Genomic DNA, 20,105 nt, shown 5'->3' with positions numbered 1-20,105 from the left:
ATCTGAAGCTGGAATGCTAAGAATGAAGTCCTAAAACAATGAATGAAAACAATTAATCCATCTGAAAGTTCAGATCTCAGTTCTGTGATGTACAAGAATTTTTGATCAGAGCATGAAGCACAACAGACTTCAGTGGGAGAAGAGATCTGTTCCTGTGGACTGGGTTTTAGCTTCAGCTTGTTTTGATCTTACTATTCTTCAGTAAGACCTCATTTAGGAAGTCGATGAATTATATATTTAATTTTATACGTGTGAAGCATGATTGCTTTCAGTGTAACAGCTGAGCATTTCAAAATGTGTTTAATTACTTCAGTTAATTAAGACAAAGTTTATTTTGATATGTTTACCGGGTTTTATTAAGTGCTTTGATATCTATGTGTGAAAGAGCAAACAGAGCTTAATGTTAGAGCTACACTGTGAACTGTTCTCCACTAGAGGCTACCATAACACTGTATGATATGCGTTCTGAGTGATTTCCTAAAATATTCCTTGTACAACTACGCTTGCTGTGGCAACCAAGCAGCTGAATATACTCCTGTCTGCATGAGCCTTTTCTGAAGTTCTACCTTGTGATCTTTAGTGAAAATGGAACATCTGGATCTGATTTGTGTTTTCTTAGATGTTATGCATCTTAATACTATTACTTGTATCCACTGTTGTAATGAAGCCTTGTTCAATCAAATTAGGTCGCATGAGAAGTTCCCTGATTACGCTACAGAAATTAGTTCATCTGTTTCCCAGTGATACGTCATTCAAGAATGACCTTGGCGTCGGTTACCTCTTGATAGGAGATAACAGCAATGCCAAGCAAGTGTATGAAGAGGTGAGCATCCATTCTAGCTGAGGAAAACACATTCATATGTCCATTTTTAAGATTGCCTGTGTTTAACTTCTTTAGTGGCGAAACATTTTGCATGTCTGTTTTTGAAGGATTAACATTGATGAGATTTATTTATTTTACCATCCATTTCTTGTTCTCTGGATTGCATTCAGACTTCCTGATACCATCATACTAAATGTTTTTTCCTCACAGAGAAACATACTTAATAATCCTTGGTTTCTTATGCTTTCTGATAGGCAGGTTTGGAATATATTGACAACATATGTAGATGTTACTTATATCTGGAAGGCATGGAAAGCAGAAATAAGCTTGTTTCTTTACAGGAATGGTGTCTTTTTCCATGTGAATACATAGTTGAGTACCTGCAAATCTATTTATCTGTAGCCTTTTTCCAGATTTTCAAAGGCAGCCTAAATGCTGTTTTTCTTTCATGATCCCATGATCCTTGTAGTGTGCCCTGTTTACTGGATTTTTATTGCTGTCTAGCAATTGCAGGCTGGGGGAAGGGTCAGTCCACTCCTGTGATGCAAGAACCCCATTCACATCTGGAAGCTCTATAATAGATGTGGAGCTTGATGTAACTGGTATAGCAAGAGCTATCAGATCCTGATCAGAGATGATATTGTTGGTGTTGGCACGCTTGTTCCAGGTCTTGTTTGGTGCATGAGTAGTATGATGATTTACTGGTTACACAGACTGAGGACAAGCCAGCATGATTGATACCTCCTCCTGAGAGCAGAGGCACAGTTTTCAGTCTCCACATCTGGATGTCTGAGGGATTCTTGTCTCAGATGGTTTCTCAGAGGGGTTGAGGGCATTTATCCCCATGCTTGGAAGCAGGAGCCAAACCTTGATAATCCTTTTCTGTCTGAAGCTCTTCTGACAGCCGCAGTAGTTGCCAAACTACTGTTTGCTTTGCTACTCTTGCTGCTCTGTAGGTCTCTCCTTAGTACGCTTCTGTTCAGTAATTTTTGGCCTGCTATCAAAAGTTAGCTAAAGCTAGAAAAAAGCTAGAAGAAGGTGTTTTTTGACCGTTATTAATCGAACATGCTTCTCATTTATGGCACGATTTTCCTTCACAACTTTTCAGTTGCAAGCAATGTAGATGTTAGAATTTCTCAGTAGCAATAATCATAGGATTTATTTATAATTGGAAGATGGTAATGAGTTTGTTATGCAGCTACTGTGAGATTGCATTTGATAGACTTCAGAAGAAGCTTTTACTACTTTTATTAAGGGTAGATATGCAAAATAAGAACTGGTCTGGTTTCAGTATATTGTTTTCCATGCTTCCATAGTCTTCATCCAGTATAATTACTCTGTTTTACAGTTCACTAGTCAGTGAAATAGAACAGATCATAGTGATGTTCTGTCCTTGTAAAAGATCAACAAATAAGTGTCTTTTAAAAGGATTTGGATTTTTTTTTTTTAATCATGCAGATTTTGTCCATTTTCTGACTTTTCCTCAGGCTGAATTCTACTGTTGTAATGCAATTTTTTTTTTCCTTTGTTGTAATAAAGTATAAATTTACATGAAGAATTTTATGAAAGAAGACATAGTCAAAGACACAGGCAGAAGCTTATGTGCACATGCTTTTATTCTTGGTTATACCAAAAGCTTCTTTAATGTTTTTGGGCGGATTGCTCTGGGGCCATATGGTCTGCTCTTGAGTGCTCCACTCAGCTGTTGCAATGCATAATTAGGAAGTGACTGACATATGGTTTAAAGCTCTGCCATAGGTGCTGAGGCTCTATGCGTAGTCAACACAAGTGAGGCAAACTATGGTAAGTTGTTCTGGTGACCTCCAAGAAAAATCTTCTTCCTGTGAGTTAAAAAAAACAAACAAACAAAAAAACTAGGACAAATTAGTCATCTGCTAGGAAACAAGGCATCCCAAACAAGAGCCTAAATTCAGTGCTGCAGAGTAGATGCCTCTAGTATTTATGAATCCTCTGTTTCAGTTACCATGATGAATGAAGTATTTTTTTAATGCAGAGGGCATATATGTGTAGGAAAAGAGAGCAGAGCTCAGCTCATTCTTAAGGGAGCATACCTTGGGTTTGACTTTAGAGTCTGCTTCTTGCTAATTTCCATTACTTTCTGTGTAGTTGTCTAACATGGGAATGGTGTACTTTGGAACTTGCCTGAGGAGAAAAAGTTGGGCTGGAGGAGAATCTAGACTCCAAGTGTCCCATTTACAGCAAATGTACTGGATGCTTTGGAAGAGAGAACAGTGATCTTGTTTGCTTCCTGTTGTAATGTTATAGTCCAAACTCAGTGTTGACTGTATGTTAGGCATGGGCTGAGCAGGCATTACCCACTCTACACAGGCACTCAGGACTACGTTGGGATTGCATCGTGCACCATTTCAAACCACATTAAACAGCTGACATCATCTCTAAAAAACTGAATCAGTGCCCAAGAAATCCTAGTGAATGAAAGCTTTCTGCTTCACATTTAATGGCCAGCTTGCTTATTTTCCCATCAACTTCACCCCTTTTTTATAACCAGATTTAAACATTGGAAACTAATCAAAATTGTTTCTAAAAAAAGTGGAGAAACTAATTTTGTCTTTGTAAAACACTTTGTTAAAGTGTTACGATCAATTTTTTTTTTCAATAATCTTAAATGTGTTCTTTTTACAGTAGAAGTGATGTGTATATAAAATGCTAAACTTCAGATCAAGACAGCTGTGTACTTTGAGCTGTAGAGTAGTGTGATTTAAGATGATGATACAAAATACACTTTTTAGTTGCATTTAGCAGATTTTCTGCTGAACTACAAATGAAAAATGGTGTCCAACTGGAGAGGATTTCAATTTTGCCAAATGTTAATATATTTTCTTCTGAACATTATACCCAGCTACATTGAAACATAACATTGACAGTAGTTCTCACAGAAATTAAAGCTATTTTTGTTTTCAAGTATCTACAGGTAGATAAAACACAATGGGGAGAATTTCCGTAGCAGAGTGAGTGAACTTATAGCAATTTTTCTGCCTGCCATTCTGAGTTATGTCTGCATGGCCTCAATGCAGTCATATACAGATGCATACAAACCAGCTCTGATTGAACTATTTCAGGTACCAAAAGCAGAATACCCACATTAACACACTACTCTGCCCTGGCTAATTAGCCACTGATAGCCCCAGAGGTTAATTTCTATATTCATGATTAATATTTAATGGGCAATGTGCGGTTTAGTAAAACTTATTTTTAAACATAATTAATATTGCATGCAGCAACAGCAACAGAGTAATACAATTTACATTAAATACTTCCAGTGTAATTTCTGCTGATTGTATCTCTTCACTTCTCTTTAGGGGCTCTGAATGTAGATCATGCCTTAATGCAACCCGGCAGAGTTTAAATGAACTGTAATATAGAAAATTCTCTTCTGTCTTAATTAATCAGATAGCTTTATCCTATAGTTAAAGGAACTGTAACAAAATTATATGACTAATAAATATTTCTGTCAGTCATTTTTATTTCACCAAGCAGGTACAGGTCCTGGAACAGAATGCTTCTATGCAGAATGCTGTATGCATAAAGTATAAAACTCATTTGGTGGTGCCAACTTAGTGGTCAACCTGATCCATATTATGAATTACAAAGTTCATTTTTGCTAATACCATATTACAGACTTCAAATAGATTCTCAAAATTTCTTCATAGTGGTTTTTTTCTGTAAAACTATATGAAATACTCCTATTTTTAAGCCATAGCATTTATACCCATGTAGCGCTGATTTTGTTTTTGCTTGGATGTATTTTTTGTGTAATAATGTTAGAGAAAGTAAAGAAATTGACCCAAAGGACTTGTTATAGGTTTACTTCTGATTGTTTTGATTGAAGAATTAGGCTAGACAGTGGCTGGAAAAAAGGGTAGGGAAATGGCTATAATGTATGCAGATATTTTATGCGTGGCATGAGCTTACTAGTTTCAAAAATGGATTTAGAGAAGAGAGACTATGTGTCTGCATCTGTATCAGTCTCTTTCCTTCTGCTGACTTCTAGGCACTTGTGCTGGTCTTCACAAACTGAGGATTTGTCCCGATTGGACTTTTCACCCTTATTTATTTACCAACAGATTTATCTTGACCATGTAATCGATATCACATGAAGCTTCATATGATACTGAATATATACACACAAGGGCTGCTGCTCTGAAAAATAATGCCTTCTGTTTTTCTATGTTGGCCCACAGCATCAGAGGTGGATGCTTGTTGGTATGGTCATAGAGGTCGAACCTTACCACCACCATTTTGTTACATTCTGTTGCCATGTGACAGATGGCATCATGGGGGCAGTCGGATACAATGGTGGAAATGTGTAGGAAGTGTGTAGGAAGCAAAGGAGTGAAATTCTTCTCTGAGGGGAAAAAATGCCACCTACTGATATTCATCTGAGCTTACTGAATGTTTATGGAGAGCAAAACAGTGGATGCCAGAGCATGCTGAGGTGGTGGATGGTGCAGGTTTATTGTGAGTGCAGCATGTAGGCTCTTGGTCATCGCTGGTGGAAGTGCATGGCCTATGTTGAATAACAGTGCTTTGTCCTGAGAATTTGTTCTATCAACCAGTGTTACTGTGCTCTTTGTATTTCTTGTAGTTTCCGTGGAAATAAACAGGAGGTATTAGTTTCAGAGCAACCTACATATGTTTTATATTTATAGTATGATAAAAACATGGAGCTGGAAAGTAGATCAAGCATTCTGTAATTTTTATTTTTTTTTTCCCATGGCTGAGCCACAGACTAAATGCACTTAAATTATCCAGTATTGTTGGGAGTACGTTTTAGAACTCAGGCTAGTCAGCTTCACACTTCCTTCCCTTGAAACACTCCCCCGTACAGCGATCCTCTCTTATAGCTTTCCCTGTGCTCACAAATTTTTTCTCTTGCACTGGAAATATCCATCTGTGCCTAATGAGGATCAGATTTCTTACTTGCACATGGGTTCTCCTTTTCTGCAAAGTTAACAATGTTATGTTCTAACTCAAATATGTCTAAATTTTCTTCAGGGTACAAACTCTTTTAGCTTAATTAAGCACACTAGGTCTTTGAGTGCAGCACACAACTGTCAAGGAATGATTTATCCATCATCTGGTATGAAAGCATGCTGAATCACTTGAGGTACCCTACTAGTCTTTGCATGACTTTCTGATTGCTTTCTCTTGGACAGGAAAGTGTAAGCTCTTCAAAGAGAGTTCTTACTGTTGCGTTGAGAATGGTTTTTGCTTTGCCTGGTTTGTACAGCCCCATCTCGTGATACAAGCATTATTTCACAGCATGTTTCTAAATAGCAGTCACTGTGCTTCACAGCATAGTATGTTCTCTCTTTTCAAGACTAGTTTGCCAGTGTAAACCTAACACATTTTAAGCTATTCCAGGCATATTACCACACTATTCTTCTCGTGATCTTCTGTAGACTTGTTCAAAGAGAAGCTGCCTTCCTTTACATTAGTCCTGTAATTTAGCATGTCATAACTCAAGACAGAAGGTGGAAGAGGAGGCACAAGAAGGAAATAATGCAATTCAGAGAAGCCAACTGGAATAATTCTACATATGAAAATTCGAAGTTTGGTTTATAATAAGTTATTTGGGAGAAAGATAAATGTAAAAGTATAAAAGTACAGGAAAAGCAAGAATTTATCTGTCCCAGAGATGAAAGAAAATCTAATTGCATTACTAAATAGTAATTTGTACACAGACTTGTTAATTTGTATAGATTCATATGTGACTATTTAATTCCTTTGCCCTCAAACAGGTTCTACGTCTGGCTCCAGATGATGGCTTTGCCAAAGTACATTATGGCTTCATCCTGAAGGCCGAAAACAAAATAGCAGAGAGCATACCTTATCTAAAGGTAAATATTTTACCAATATGAAAAAAAAAAAAAGGAAAATCATAATATACATAATCTGTCAAGCTAGAAGCAATCTAATTGCACATCACAATTAAAGCTGTGCATCAGAATTGTATTGCTATATCACTGCCAATAAAGGGAACAAGCTTATACACTAAGATGCATCAATTCTTAAACATCAAATATTGGTTCTATTAGTACACAGCTGAGTGTCTCTAATTGTTTTGAGGCTTGCCGTATGCTGCAAACTAAAGGTTCTTGAGAGATCAAAAGAGAAAAATTGCATATGTCTGAGCATTTGGAAGAAATACTATGAAACAAAATCTTAATTTACAATAACCAGCTTTCTAAAATGGTTGTGTACGTTTATAGTAAAGTGTTTGTCTTTGAATACAGCTCTATCTTGGACTGGGGTAAGAAGCCATGGGATTTTGCAAACTGATAACATTTTTTAAGGGCTTTTCACTGAATAATGTATTCATTCAACCTAAATTCATAGTTATCATGGTAGTTACATTTTATGGCCAATTTCATAGGTTTTCTCTTGCATAGAATTGACAGGCTATATACAACAATAACCTCTTAGAAGTCCCACTGAAGTTTCTTTTCTACTGTTCTATTTCTATTGTTGTTTTTTTTAGGAAGGACTAGAGTCTGGTGACCCTGGCACAGATGATGGACGATTTTACTTTCATTTGGGTGACGCCTTGCAGAGAATAGGAGACAAAGAGGTACATATTTAACATGGCCTTGCTTTAACATCTGGCAAATCCAGAATAAACTTCTGAGCATGGGCTCATAGTCAAAAACTTGAGTAGTCCATTTTAAGTAACAGTGCAGCATACTTGTGTAGAAGTCAAGATAAGCAATAGCAAAAAAAAAAAAAAACAAAAAACCAAAGAGCAATTTGCATGATGATTGTACGTGTTAGCATTCCTTCTTTTGCCACAGAATTGACCAAAACGTTTGACATTTATGTGGAGCTTCCAAAAAGAAAAAAAAAAAAAAATCAGAAATGAATTGAATGTGTTTTTTTGCCTGTTTTCTGCTCCTACAACTTGTGATTTTTTCCACCGGAGTCAAAATATAGTGACCTAAGTATATCATTTCATGCAAGTTCTCTCATAGCACTGATAACAGTATTCTATAAACTTTACCTCTTTCCCAAAGTTACCATGAGATTAATTACTGATATCAGTGATTGTGAGGAGGATCCTGTTTTGCTAATGCTGGACTGGAAAACCGTGGCTGACTGACATGTCTGGGATTGATGATTTTTCACTTTTTTCTTCTCAAAGTGTTTATACCTTCTGTGTAGTAGACAAATATCCCCAGAATCAAATGGATCCTAAGCTTTTTTCTATAGAATTTTGGTTAATATGTGTTTAATTGCTAACAAGTGTCATATTCTAGGCATACAAGTGGTATGAACTTGGATACCAAAGAGGTCACTTTGCATCAGTCTGGCAGCGCTCTCTCTACAATGTCAAGGGACTGAAAGCTCAGCCATGGTGGACAGCAAGGGAAACAGGTTATACAGAATTGGTAAAGGTAAGGAAGTTTGTCTCTGATTTTTTTTTATTTTTTATTTTTTTTTAAATAACGACTGTAATCTAAGGAGTGAAGCAGAGAAAATGCTTGGCCCTGAGCTCTGGATTACCGCCTGTGAATGCCAGACACCAATCTCAGACGGAGTGGAAGATTTCACTAAGATATGGTAAATTGAGCTCAGGTGTTTTAAAAATTGAGAATGGGGATAGGATGACTGAAATCATTACTAAATCCAAAATTTGCATGGTAGGCAACTATAATATCTCAATAACAGCAAATTTTGGCAGTGGCTGGGATACACATCATGAAATTTTTTGCTTACTCAGAAAAAGCTCTGTTCCTTCTCCCTTTTATAGTACTTGGTGTGGTCTTTGGCAGATTTTTAATTGCATAAGAGAAACAAGTGTAAATTTGCAGGAATGGATTTAGCAAGAGATAATGACAGAATTTTAGTTCTTAAAAGTGTTTTTTTATTCAGTATGAAGTGTATGGTTTGTTTATTATTCATAATAATAGTTTATATTTTTGAAATTTTGTCTATTTTTGACATTAAAGATCGCTAAGCAGGTCTTCTGTAACTCCAAAATATCAGTAGTAATAGTTTAAAAAAATTAGGAAGGAAGCACCCCTTTTGTGTATGTTTTGATTATTAGTGTGTGGTTTCAGTCTTAGAATCATTGAAAGGGTTGGAAGGGACCATAAAGATCATGTAGCTCTGACCCCCCTTCCATGGGCAGGGTTGGCACTCACTCGATCAGGCTGTTCAGGGCCCCATCCAACCTGACCTCTAGGGATGGCATAGCCATTATTTATGCAGGAGAATTTTACACTAATTTTATGAATTCTTCTGCACAACTAGTTAAAGTGCTTGTTTGAAGAGACAGTTTTGTTTAGAGTCTTTGTTTTCTTATGCTCAATTACATAATGAGTTAGAAACTTGCCATGAAATAATTATTGTATTAATGAAAGAGGAAATTAAAAAAGAGAGATCACTCCTTTTTGTGGTTCTGATGACAGTATGGATGATGCTGGGAAACTTACGTTGAAAAGTGGTTGTCAGCTGTAACAACATAGAAAACATAGAAAAGCTGTAACATAGAAAACAATTAGCTTTGTGGACTAGCATATGGAAAATTCATTTAGAGTTGTGCACCTATTGGAGTCATTCTTGAGGTACAAGCAAAAATAGATACTTCGTATATAGAGGTGATAGAGGAACTAGAAATCTATTATTGTCCTCTTGACAAAAATAAGGAAAGTATATTTCACATTAGTAATATGAAATGTTTTAAGGATATCTCCAGTTAAGAGAGTACTCCATAGCGCTAGAAGTTTTTGTCATTCTTTTAGGTCTTTCATTAGCAATATGTTCAAGATAACCTTGCAAGTTGAAAGCATAAATCCAAAACGTATAAGTAAAAAAGAAAATTGCATTGTCATATTTGCCCCATAACTCAAAAAGTTCTTGAATTTGTGAAAAAGAGCAGTCTTGATTCCAATAACAATCAATACTTCAAGTAAAATTTGAAGCAGTGCTCTCCAGAAGGTAGCAGCAAACTCTTTTAAAGACATTTCTTTTATGAGTTTCTGAAATATTCAAGCTTCTGTACATGTCTTAGTTAATGGAGAAAAAAAAGGAGGGAAAAAAAAAGGCTTATTTCCCCATTCCATGCAGCTAAATCCAGTCAGCAGTTATTACTTATTGCTTCATCTCTGTACATTCCTGTGTCACTTGTGCAGAATGCATGGGAAATGCTTTCAAATCCAAACAATAGTAGTCAGTATTGAGAATTGTTTTATGGAGGATGAAGCACCGGAGGTGTGGATGTACTCTCCCTGTATTTTGCCATTTGTTGTTACATGCAAACAGAATATTTTCGGTATTCTGGTAGCTTAACTGTCCTAATGGAGGATTTATTCATGACTAGCTGAGGCAGTGCTAAAGCCAGCTTCTCTGACATATTCTGACAGCTCTGTCTTTGTTCATTCCGTTAACCAACACAGCTATAGTCAGTAACATGTTAGAGCACAGACCTTGCTTGATTTTGTTATAAAGGGTCACAAGGTTCCTTGGGATTATAGATGGAGATGTTTTTTGATGGTGACTTACTTTTTCCATGGAAAAACTGTAGAGGAAAGTTGTCTTTTTCAATACTCCCAGTTTAATAAATCTACTGAGTGGCATACTGTTCACATAGCTATATAAGGACATGAGGTAAATTATCTGTGCTAGTCTAGTCTAGTGTGGATCTAGTTTAGAAGTAAAAGAAGAAAAAACATTTCCAAAGGGCAGTTCATTGCCACTATGTTAAATTACTTTCTTAGGATGACATCTCTTCATTTCTCGTGTTAACTTCCCTGCTGCTTTACTTGGGGAAAAAAAAAAGATAAAGTAAAAGCCTAGATAACTAGACTTGATATTTAACCTTCTGATGAGCAAGGTTGAAGAAGACAATCTCATTTTTATTTAATTCTCTATGAACTGCTAGCCAGGATGTCTAAGGAAGAAATGTTTTGTTTAGTTACTTAGAAGTTACTTCAATAAAGAAGGAGGTGTGCAATGGTGGTAAATCCTAATTAGTGGTACCATGCTGGTTCAAAGAGGATCTTTGCATCTCTCTAGCTGCTGCCCATTAATGCTTACTTTTCCTTTGTTATGTTATTTGTAATTTCTTTGAAAGAGTAGGAAGGAGGACCTGATTTTCAGAGAGCAGAAACTGTAAATCTTTAAGTTAGGAAGTGTGTCAAGGAACTTAGGCAGAAATGTTTCTGATCCACAATAGTTCAGGGCTTTGGATCTGGAGATTCAATACATTTATTGTTTGAGTTCAGCTAAGAAGTAATTTTGTTTTTATATTCAAAAACTTACTCTCCTACCCTGAGGCAGTTAGTTTTCCTTTCCAGGTCTTACTTAGTTTTTTGCATTCTCTGTTGTCCTTTGTAGAATCTCAGTATAGCATTATTTTTCTGTTCTGGTAATCGGTTAGAATAATAAGTAAAGAATTGCAGTGCTATTATATCTCAGACACTTTTCACCAGGTTGAAACTAACACATGGGAAATGATCTAGGTAACTTTGCCCTTTCCTCATTTTGAGTCTTATGATTTTGTAAAGGACTACACGGATGCTTTGCCAACAATGTACTACAGTGAACAGTGTACTACAGCTTATTGATTAGAGTGGATCTTGTATAGACAATTTTCACTGATTGTTTAGACTTTATTAGTTAAAAGTCTCAAGTGCAGCAAGAAAAATACAGAAAGAATGAAAGTACTGGCAACAGCACGTATCCATAATGTTTTTGGTAGAGAGACATCTAGGACTAGGAAGTCTGGCTAATACAATCTGGACACTCATATTTCATGATGAAAATTAACTGAAACATGCATTTAAAGTGTGGGTGGATGCTTAAGAGAGCTTTGTGTTGAAAAGAGCAAGATGATGCTTACGCATGCTGATGTTTAAGCACTGCAAGCAACTGAATGAGTGCAAGGAATTATTTTAGATAGCTTTAAAAACTGGCCCTTGCCTGGAGGTCATCAGAATTCTCCAAACTGTGATTACTGTGAATGCTTTCTTACTCTGTTTCAGTAACAAAGTGAAAGGGATTGGAGACTTACCATTATTTTACTTTATAGCTCCATGGATTATAATGCACATGTGGTCAGTGGTTATGCCTCACATGGGGGGTACTAAACTCTTAATCTCTGTCTGTGGCATTTATGACTATGCCTTGAAAAGTGCTTGATAGCACAGAATAAACATTTTTAATATAGTCACACATAAAAATAAAACAATATTAAGAAATCCCTGTTTAAATTTTGTAATTTCTTTGCCAATAAAATCTATGCTATTGCCAGATGTAAAGCAACTGTAAAGGTCCATTATTGTTAGGAACTGTATTTAAAAAGCCATATGGAGGTTTATGGGAATCAGCTGGTAAGAAACAAGTACATATGCTCCAAATGCTGTTCACCACCTGATTCTTCACTTGAAAGGAAAATATTGCGCCAAATATGATATGAATCTGTTGCAACCTGAGGCTTGTGTCCTTACATATTATAGAGCATGAACATATTTTTTTCTGTAGATACTAGCTCTTGGATCAGTAGCCTGAAATCCGAGTCCTCAACTTAGCTACTGTGTTTTAATGGTTTTATGCATTTGCAGAATCACAGAGTTGCAGGATTTGGAAGAGATCTCAAGAGACTGTTGAGTCCAACCCCCTGCTAAAGCAGGTTCCCTACAATAGGTCACATGGATAGGCATCTAGACAGGTCTTGAATATCTCCAAAGAAGGAGACTCCACAATATCTCTGAGCAGCTGTCACCCTTACTGCAAAGAAGTTCTTCTGCATGTTAATATGAAACTTCATATGTTGAAGTTTTAGGCCGTTGCTCCTTGTCCTATCACTGCGCACAACCGAGAAGAGCCTAGCCTCATCCATTTCTTCCTGTCATTCAGTGTATGCCTAAAAGTCTGTAACATCAGGGAGATCAGGGCTGAGCTGCGTTCGGACTCCTGTAACCTTCCCTTCTACCTAGGACTTGTGAATTACTCATACTAAAGCATTATCAGTTTGTTTTATAGATGATGGTCCAGTTTCTCAAGAATACAGAAAGACTATTGATTTCAGTGGCAGTTACATCTAAAACCATTGAGGAGTTGGCTCAAAATCAATAATATGTATTCAGATCACTTGGATGCAAAAGTGCTAGGGAAGGAGTTTTAAAGACAAGGACAGTCACAGAACTTTGCAAGCTGACTTTCAGCTGGTCACTTGTGAACAGTTAGCAGTGACAAAGCTGCCATTAAGGACGACAACTTGAACTACCAGTACTCTTCATGCACCTTTTAATCTGCATGGGTGAAAACTCCTTACGTTTTTCCAGGCAAAGAATTAGGTGTCTGAGGAAACAGGGATGTGTTGTTTGTATTATCTTTCAAAGTTTTCCAGTTTTGTTTATCTGTATTGCTGTTAAATGAGACCTATATAAATGTAAGCTTTTCATTTGTTTCTTTTTCTCCAGCCTGTAAAAAAATCAAGTATTCAAGCTAGCATTTCCTCCTATGGAAATGGTAGCACTGAATCATTGATTACCTGGAATTTTTTCATCTATTTTATATCCTATATTTCAGAAAAATCAGTTATACAAAGATATTCTTGAAAACATTTCTTCTTAATGTTAGCCACTGAAGGAGAGTTATGGAAATCCATCAGTGGGAGAGAATAGAATGACTGCAGCAGGAAAATTAATGGTTTTCACTTTTATTGATGGATGAGAGAATGCAGTTTGCTAGAGGGAAAAAAAAAAAGAGAGAGAGAATACAGTAACAAGTGCAGTCCTAATTTTCATAGACCTTAACACGTATAGAAAGACTGTAGTGAGAGGTAGTCTGTGTATTACAGACAGCATGTTCCAGCCATAACTTTGTTTCCTGAGCCTTTTATGGTATTTCAGTGTATGATCTGTTTTGCAGGATGCAACTGTTCAGTTTAAATGGGAAAGGCTAAAACCTAAAATTTATGGCTGAAAAGGGTCAATTATATCACCTTGTCTGACCTCTGTTACAGAGACATTGGAGTTTTGACTTTACACACTGTACAGATATGTTGTGGGAACACATCTTAACCTGTTTGCTGTATGAAATCGATTGAAAATGTCTTACAGAAGTGCTTTGTTCGGGAGCACAAAGACAAAATGAAAACTGTTCACCCAAAATAAGGTTTAGCAAGTAAAGTAAGTAGCTGGGAAATGAAAGTCGTGTCATTATTATCTAGATCTATTGTCGAGCTGTGAGTTTCTCAATTCTATTACTGTAACATTAAATGGACTTATTACTGGCAGAATGCAAGGTTTTCTAATCTGCCTGATTTTTACAAATAGAATATCCTAAGGCAGCAGAGAAGAGCAGACATGTTAATTCCTACAGTCTTTTGGGTTTGGTGTGTATGAAGTAGTTTACACGTTGTTAATGGTTGTATCCATAAATTGTCACCTGACACTTCAAGTTGTATTTGATCATTTTCAACAGCATCACAATGTGTAAGTGCATCTTTGCAGACCTTTTTGAAGGTTTAAATCACAGCTGTCAACTGAAGTAGCTTGTTTGCATTTGTCCTCTTTGAACTGAGATGTTCTGTCAACGCCTGCAGTTTCAGTTTACACAGTGGTTTTCCAGTTGCAAGAGTGCTTCTAGGTAACATGTGCTATGTTTGAGAAGACCAGTACTCTTTTTAGCTTGCAAAATAAAGTCATCTGTTAAAGTGCCCTTCGGCTAACCAGAGCAGGTAAAGTCAGGCCTTCTCTGCAATTGAAATTGCATTGAAGTTGTTAATACTAGTATAATTCAATCTGAATAAGAATGCTGTGAAAATTGTTCCTGCCTTAGCGTGACAGAAGAAAATAGGTACGTATAAGGAAACTTGATAATAATGATGAATATTTGTGTGTGCATGTGTGTGCTTTTTTAATTAGAAAGTTAATAATGGAAGCCAAAAAAATAAAAAAGTGAAATGCAGTAAGTTCTCAGTGCAGTAACATGGCTTTCATAACAGTCCTTAGAAAAAAACTGGAAGCTCATTCGTGATGAGGGGCTTGAAGTGATGGATAAAAAAAGAAGCCTCTTCTTGCCTGAAGATGAGAATCTACGAGAAAAAGGAGACTGGAGTCAGTTTACTTTATGGCAACAAGGTAAAACATTTCGTATTTCTCTTTCCCCAGTTTCACTTTCTCAGATTAATGTAGTGTAAAAAGGAGTTTTTCCTGAATGTTTTTGTTTGTTTGTTTGTTTTTGTTTTTTTTTTTTCAAATCCCTGAACCTGTTCTTTAAGTCTGTGGGGGAAGGGAGCTAATAGAATACTGTCTGAGACCCCATTGACAGTGAACATGAATTCTTATTGCCCACAAGCTCCTGTAACAATCCATTCAGGGTAACACTCACCTTGTGGCAGGGCTGCCAAAATTTTGCATGGTAATGCATAGTAGAGATCATCCTGAAGGAAGACAGGAAAGCAGAAGACATATCCTCAATGTCTTATTGCCCACTAGGTGAGGTCCGTTGTTCAGAAATGGTATGGGCAAAAGAATCTGAGCTCTAAAAAGCCTGCTTGTCACTGTGCAGTGGAAAGCTTAATTACAGGGATGACCTGAATTTCTTAAAAGACTCTGCATGTGAAAGAGTCCTGTAAGATAAAATATTAACGGCAAGGGTCTACCAAAATAGGTGGTGAAATGATACAATATTGTTGGCATTATTTGTCTTTTTAACAATTATACTTCAATGATGAACTTAATCGCTAATAAAAATATAACCATACTTTTAGAGTCACGTTTGAATAGGTAGAAAGCCTACTCTTTTCAAATAATTTAAAAGCAAAGAAATGGCAGGTTGCTCTGACGTTACAACATGTAAGCTGGCATTTCTGTTTTGTAATTTGAGAAATGTGATTATGAATACTTACTGATTTTGGTGTCAGCCCTCTGGCAGCTTTGTTGCTGTTCTGCAAAGTAGAAAACAAGGGACTGTTTGTTCATTGCATTTATTAGTGCTACATCACTTATTTTCACTAGGAAGAAAAAATGAGAATGCTTGTAAAGGTGTTCCAAAAACGTGTGCTTTATTGGAAAGATTCCCAGAAGCTACGGGCTGCCGAAGAGGACAGGTACCTGGCAGACTTCTTCATTTTTGCAGATCCCTAAGGCTGGGAGCAGGTGATGCTGAGGAATGTGTATAGAAGGACACATGAACTTGGTGTATTTAGCAATGCCACAGACACTCAACAAAGTTAATACTGTAAAAGCCTTGAGCAAATAAAAGGTAAAATATATTAGCTAAAGGTTGCTCATGGAATTTTTAGTTGAACCAGTTTTTCTTGTGATCATAAGGAGCTCATGCTGGGTAAGTAGTTGTTTACTGTGGGTCAATAAATTACTAAACTTAGTCTTAATTATGTATTGTGATACACAGCTAACCCTGCTTTGAGGTGGTCAGGCTAGATCCTTTCTAACCCAAGTTTGCCAGTGCTTATTCTCAGCTGAATGTACAAAACTAAATCAGGGAGCCAGACTCTTGCTATGATAACCTTCACAACTTACCCCAGTCTGACTGTGTTAGGTGGAATGAGAATCACCTCACAGAAGCCAAACAGTGCCACTGTCACATAAAGGAAGGAAACTTTGCATCCATGGGCTGTGTCCTTGGGTGTCAACAAAATTAGTTTCATGCACTCGATCTCTGCTGATTACGCTGCTACAAATTAACCTCATTAAATCATGCAGAAGATTTCTATACTAGGGATAAAATATACATATGCCACTGAATGGCCCAACAGTGATAACAACTGATTCTGTAGATCAGAATTTTTTTTTCCAAAGAAATTATTAAACCTGTAAGCTTTAGCAAGCAAAACAAAGGATACTGAAGTTGAAAACCACAGTGCATAATCCTGATTCTTTTGTGTAAGTGTCCAGTTCCTTCATTAGACTTGCTTTTGTGCAGAAGAACACTGAATGGCCAGTGTTATGACAGTGAATAAGGCTGTTGTTTCATTAGTTTGTTACAGAAGCTGGTTGAAGTGAATGTAACTGATGAAAGAAATCATTACAATCAGTGTGGCAAATCCCAAGAAAACTGCTTTCTGTGGCATCCACAACTGAAAACAAATCTATCCCAGAGTGCAAAAAGCTACTTCTATGTTCATCGTTTTTGGCACCCCAGTGTACCCCAGTAAAACTCCTCAGAGTTTTAGTTTTCAACCACAGTATAACCTGTCTGTAGTTCAGGAATATTTGATGATATACATGTAATTCTTGAGTGCAGCACATGTGTGTGTTTATGTATATATATGTCACAGACATACCTAAACAGATATGTGGAGGCAAATTACATACATGACAGTAATAATTCCCACAATGCAAGTATTTCTAGCATTAGAGAAGTATTTCTGTGGGATATTAGTAATTTCCCTCCATAGCCAGTAGTGGAGTTATTCGAGTTTCTTCAGATCTGACAGGGTAAACAAGCTAATGTATCTCACTGTAGCAGAGGCAGTGTAATGGAGCATCTGTGTGTGCCACAGCCACTCCATCTACTGGAGCTTATTGCTTGCTGTTGTAAGATATCTCCAGTAAGATCAAACCTCAGATGTTGGGAACAGCTTAGGCATTAGGCGTACATTCCTTTATGCTCATTTTGTTGTAATTGGAAGGTTGGGAATGTCTTAAAAATAACAGGATTTAACAAAGCTACACTGAAAAGGTGCTCCTCACCACTGTCACGTAATATTCATTCTTTTCATTGGGCCCTTGTAGAATCACAATGATAATATCCCTGCTGAGCCTTCCTTTCTCCAGACTGAGCATTTCCATCTGTCTCAGCCTTCCCTTCCATTTCTGAGGCCATTGCTTATCTTTGTGACCCTTCACTAGACTTGCTCGATGTGTTTATGTTTATCTTGGAGTGAGTAGCCCAGAACTGGACCCATCGCTGAGAGTGCTTGAGAGTAAGGATCGCCTACCTCAACCTGCTTGCAAGGTTATGCCAAAGGCAGCCCAGGAGGCTCTTGGCCTTCTCTGCTGCAAGAACATGTTGTTTTAAGCTGTTGTTTACAAGTACCCTGAGTTCTTTTTTTCTGTGAAGTTGTTTTCCAGACAGTTGTTCTATAGCTTGTAGTGATGCATACAGTTAGTTTCCTCCAGTGCAGAACTTTTCATTTCTTTGTTGAACTTCGTGAGGTTTGTGTTTCTTCCAATCCTCAACTTGTCAAAACCCTTATGAACGACAGCAAGAAAAAAACTGGTGTATAAGCCTTTTCTCCTTGATATTTTATCCTTGACAAGAGATGTACTCTTTCCCTTCATCCAGGACATCAGTGAAGCATAAACAGTATTGGACCCAATACTGAACCCTGGGGTTTACCTCTGGTGAGCTGTGGGTATTGTGCTTTGATCACAGCTCCTTGAGTCTGTCTGAACTGCCAGTTTTCAGCCTCCTTCACTGTCAGTTTACCTATTTTCCACTTCATCAGTTTGTCAATGAGGATGTTATTGGCAGACAGTGTCAAAAGCCTTACAAAAGTTGAGCTAAACAATACCTACCAATTTCCCCTCATCCATCAAGCTAGACATCTCACTGTAGAAAGCTGGTTAAGCATGATTTCCCCTTCGTAAATCCATGCTGACTGCTCCCAACCACCTTTTCCTTCATGTGTTTGAAAATGGCTTCCAGGATTACTTGCTCCATCTGTAAGATAAAACTGACTGGCCTGTAGTTCCTCAGATCCTCCTTGTTGCCCATACTAATGACATGAACATTTGCTTTCTTACGGTCCCTGGGAACCTCCCCTGCTGTAGCCTTTCAGAGATTAAGGCTGGCCTTTTGACATTATCAGTCAGCTCCTTCAGTACTCCTGATTAAAACCTGCTAGGGTCTATGAAATGATTTTTTGAGTTTGTTCAATGTTCCTTAACACGAGTGTAAGTCTTTGCACCAGTCTTCTCCACTGTTCTTAGGTGCCTGGGATTCCTGTAGGTCAATCTTACCATTAAAGACTGAGGCAAAAAAGGCATCTAGTGCCTTAGCCTTTTCCATGGGCTTTGTCATCAGATCTCCTGCCATGTTCAGCCGTGGGCCTGTGCTTTTCCCATACTTCCTTTTATTGCTGATGAACCTGTTGAAATCTTTAATTATGCCCTTCAATTTAATTTCTAGATCTCACCAGATGAGCCTTGACTTTCTTTCATCCCTGCACACTCTGAGTATGTTCATCTGGGGTAACCTCACCCTGCTTTTTTCTCTTGTATGCTTCCTCTCTTTATTTCAGCTTTTCAGTATCTCGTACTTCTTAACTGTGGGGATAGACTGTTCTTGAGCTTGGAGGACATGATCCTTAAAAATAAACCAAATTACCTAGACTGCTCTTCTATGCAGCACTGCGTCTTTTGATATTTTTCCTAGCAGATCCCTGAATAAACCAGTCTGCTCTCTCAAAGCTGTGGGTAGTACTCCAGCTTTTTGCCTGTCTTCCTATTCCTATGATCCTGAACTCCATCATCACATAGTTGCTTCAGCTAAGACTTTCAGTAGCCTTCACAATCTCATTGTTATCTGAGAGTGACTACCAGCCAGTCGCTCTGGCCAATGCATGTCTTGTGCCTCCTGTAGACCATCCTTTTAGATGTTAAGTGTGTCTGCAGGTCTTACATTGGATATGGGATGTTTTTCCACTGGCACATAGGAGATAATTCATTTCAGCCCAAAACAAAATGAAAAATATACATGCACATCCACAGTACTGAACACCTTCAGGATGTGAGAATACACAATTATTGCTGAGAGTAACAGAAGGTGATATCATCGTGGAAGAGATGCAATGAAGTCCTGAACTCAAAGCAGTATAGTTGTGAAAATGGCCTTGCTGAAGACTTCTCTCTCTTCTTGCAGATCAAATATTCTGTCATGCTTCCAGGAACTCATGTTTGGCCTCACACAGGGCCCACCAATTGTCGGCTAAGGATGCATTTGGGCTTAGTGATACCTAAAGAAGGCTGCAGAATTCGATGTGCCCAGGAAAACAGGTATTGTCTGGGATTTTTGGTTCGTTGGTTGTTTTTGTTGTTATTAATTTTCCTCTACCATCCTCAGCCCTGAAAAGATATGTGGTAATGTGTCTAATGAAAAGAAAAAAAAAAAAAAAGGATGTTTTACTGATCAGGAGGTGCTGTGTATTTCTTTAAGCAGGCAACTTGCACCCTTGCTCTTGGTATAAACATATCCATGTCAGTTGTCAAACAAACAATGCCAGAAGAATCTTTAGAGACATAGCTGCTCTTTTTGGGTTAGTGTG

The 20,105-nt window shown here is 37.5% G+C and overlaps 1 protein-coding gene across 7 annotated transcripts in view; it reads left to right on the top strand.

The window, feature by feature from the left end:
- The window catches only part of ASPH (aspartate beta-hydroxylase), a 103,502-nt gene that overhangs the window by 74,908 nt on the left and 8,489 nt on the right, over nt 1–20,105 (top strand). For all 7 annotated transcript variants that reach the window (XM_031612953.2, XM_031612954.2, XM_031612952.2 and 4 more), the window contains 7 exons: nt 687–823; nt 6,607–6,705; nt 7,347–7,436; nt 8,119–8,256; nt 14,817–14,952; nt 15,832–15,923; nt 19,703–19,836. In XM_031612953.2, coding sequence (XP_031468813.2) covers nt 687–823; nt 6,607–6,705; nt 7,347–7,436; nt 8,119–8,256; nt 14,817–14,952; nt 15,832–15,923; nt 19,703–19,836 — 826 coding nt within the window. The remainder of the gene's footprint in view (nt 1–686; nt 824–6,606; nt 6,706–7,346; nt 7,437–8,118; nt 8,257–14,816; nt 14,953–15,831; nt 15,924–19,702; nt 19,837–20,105) is intronic.

This window comes from Phasianus colchicus, chromosome 3, assembly GCF_987193195.1.
Source record: "Phasianus colchicus chromosome 3, bPhaCol1.hap1.1, whole genome shotgun sequence".
In the NCBI taxonomy this organism is placed as follows: domain Eukaryota; kingdom Metazoa; phylum Chordata; class Aves; order Galliformes; family Phasianidae; genus Phasianus; species Phasianus colchicus.
This window is presented reverse-complemented; position numbering and strand designations above follow the sequence as displayed.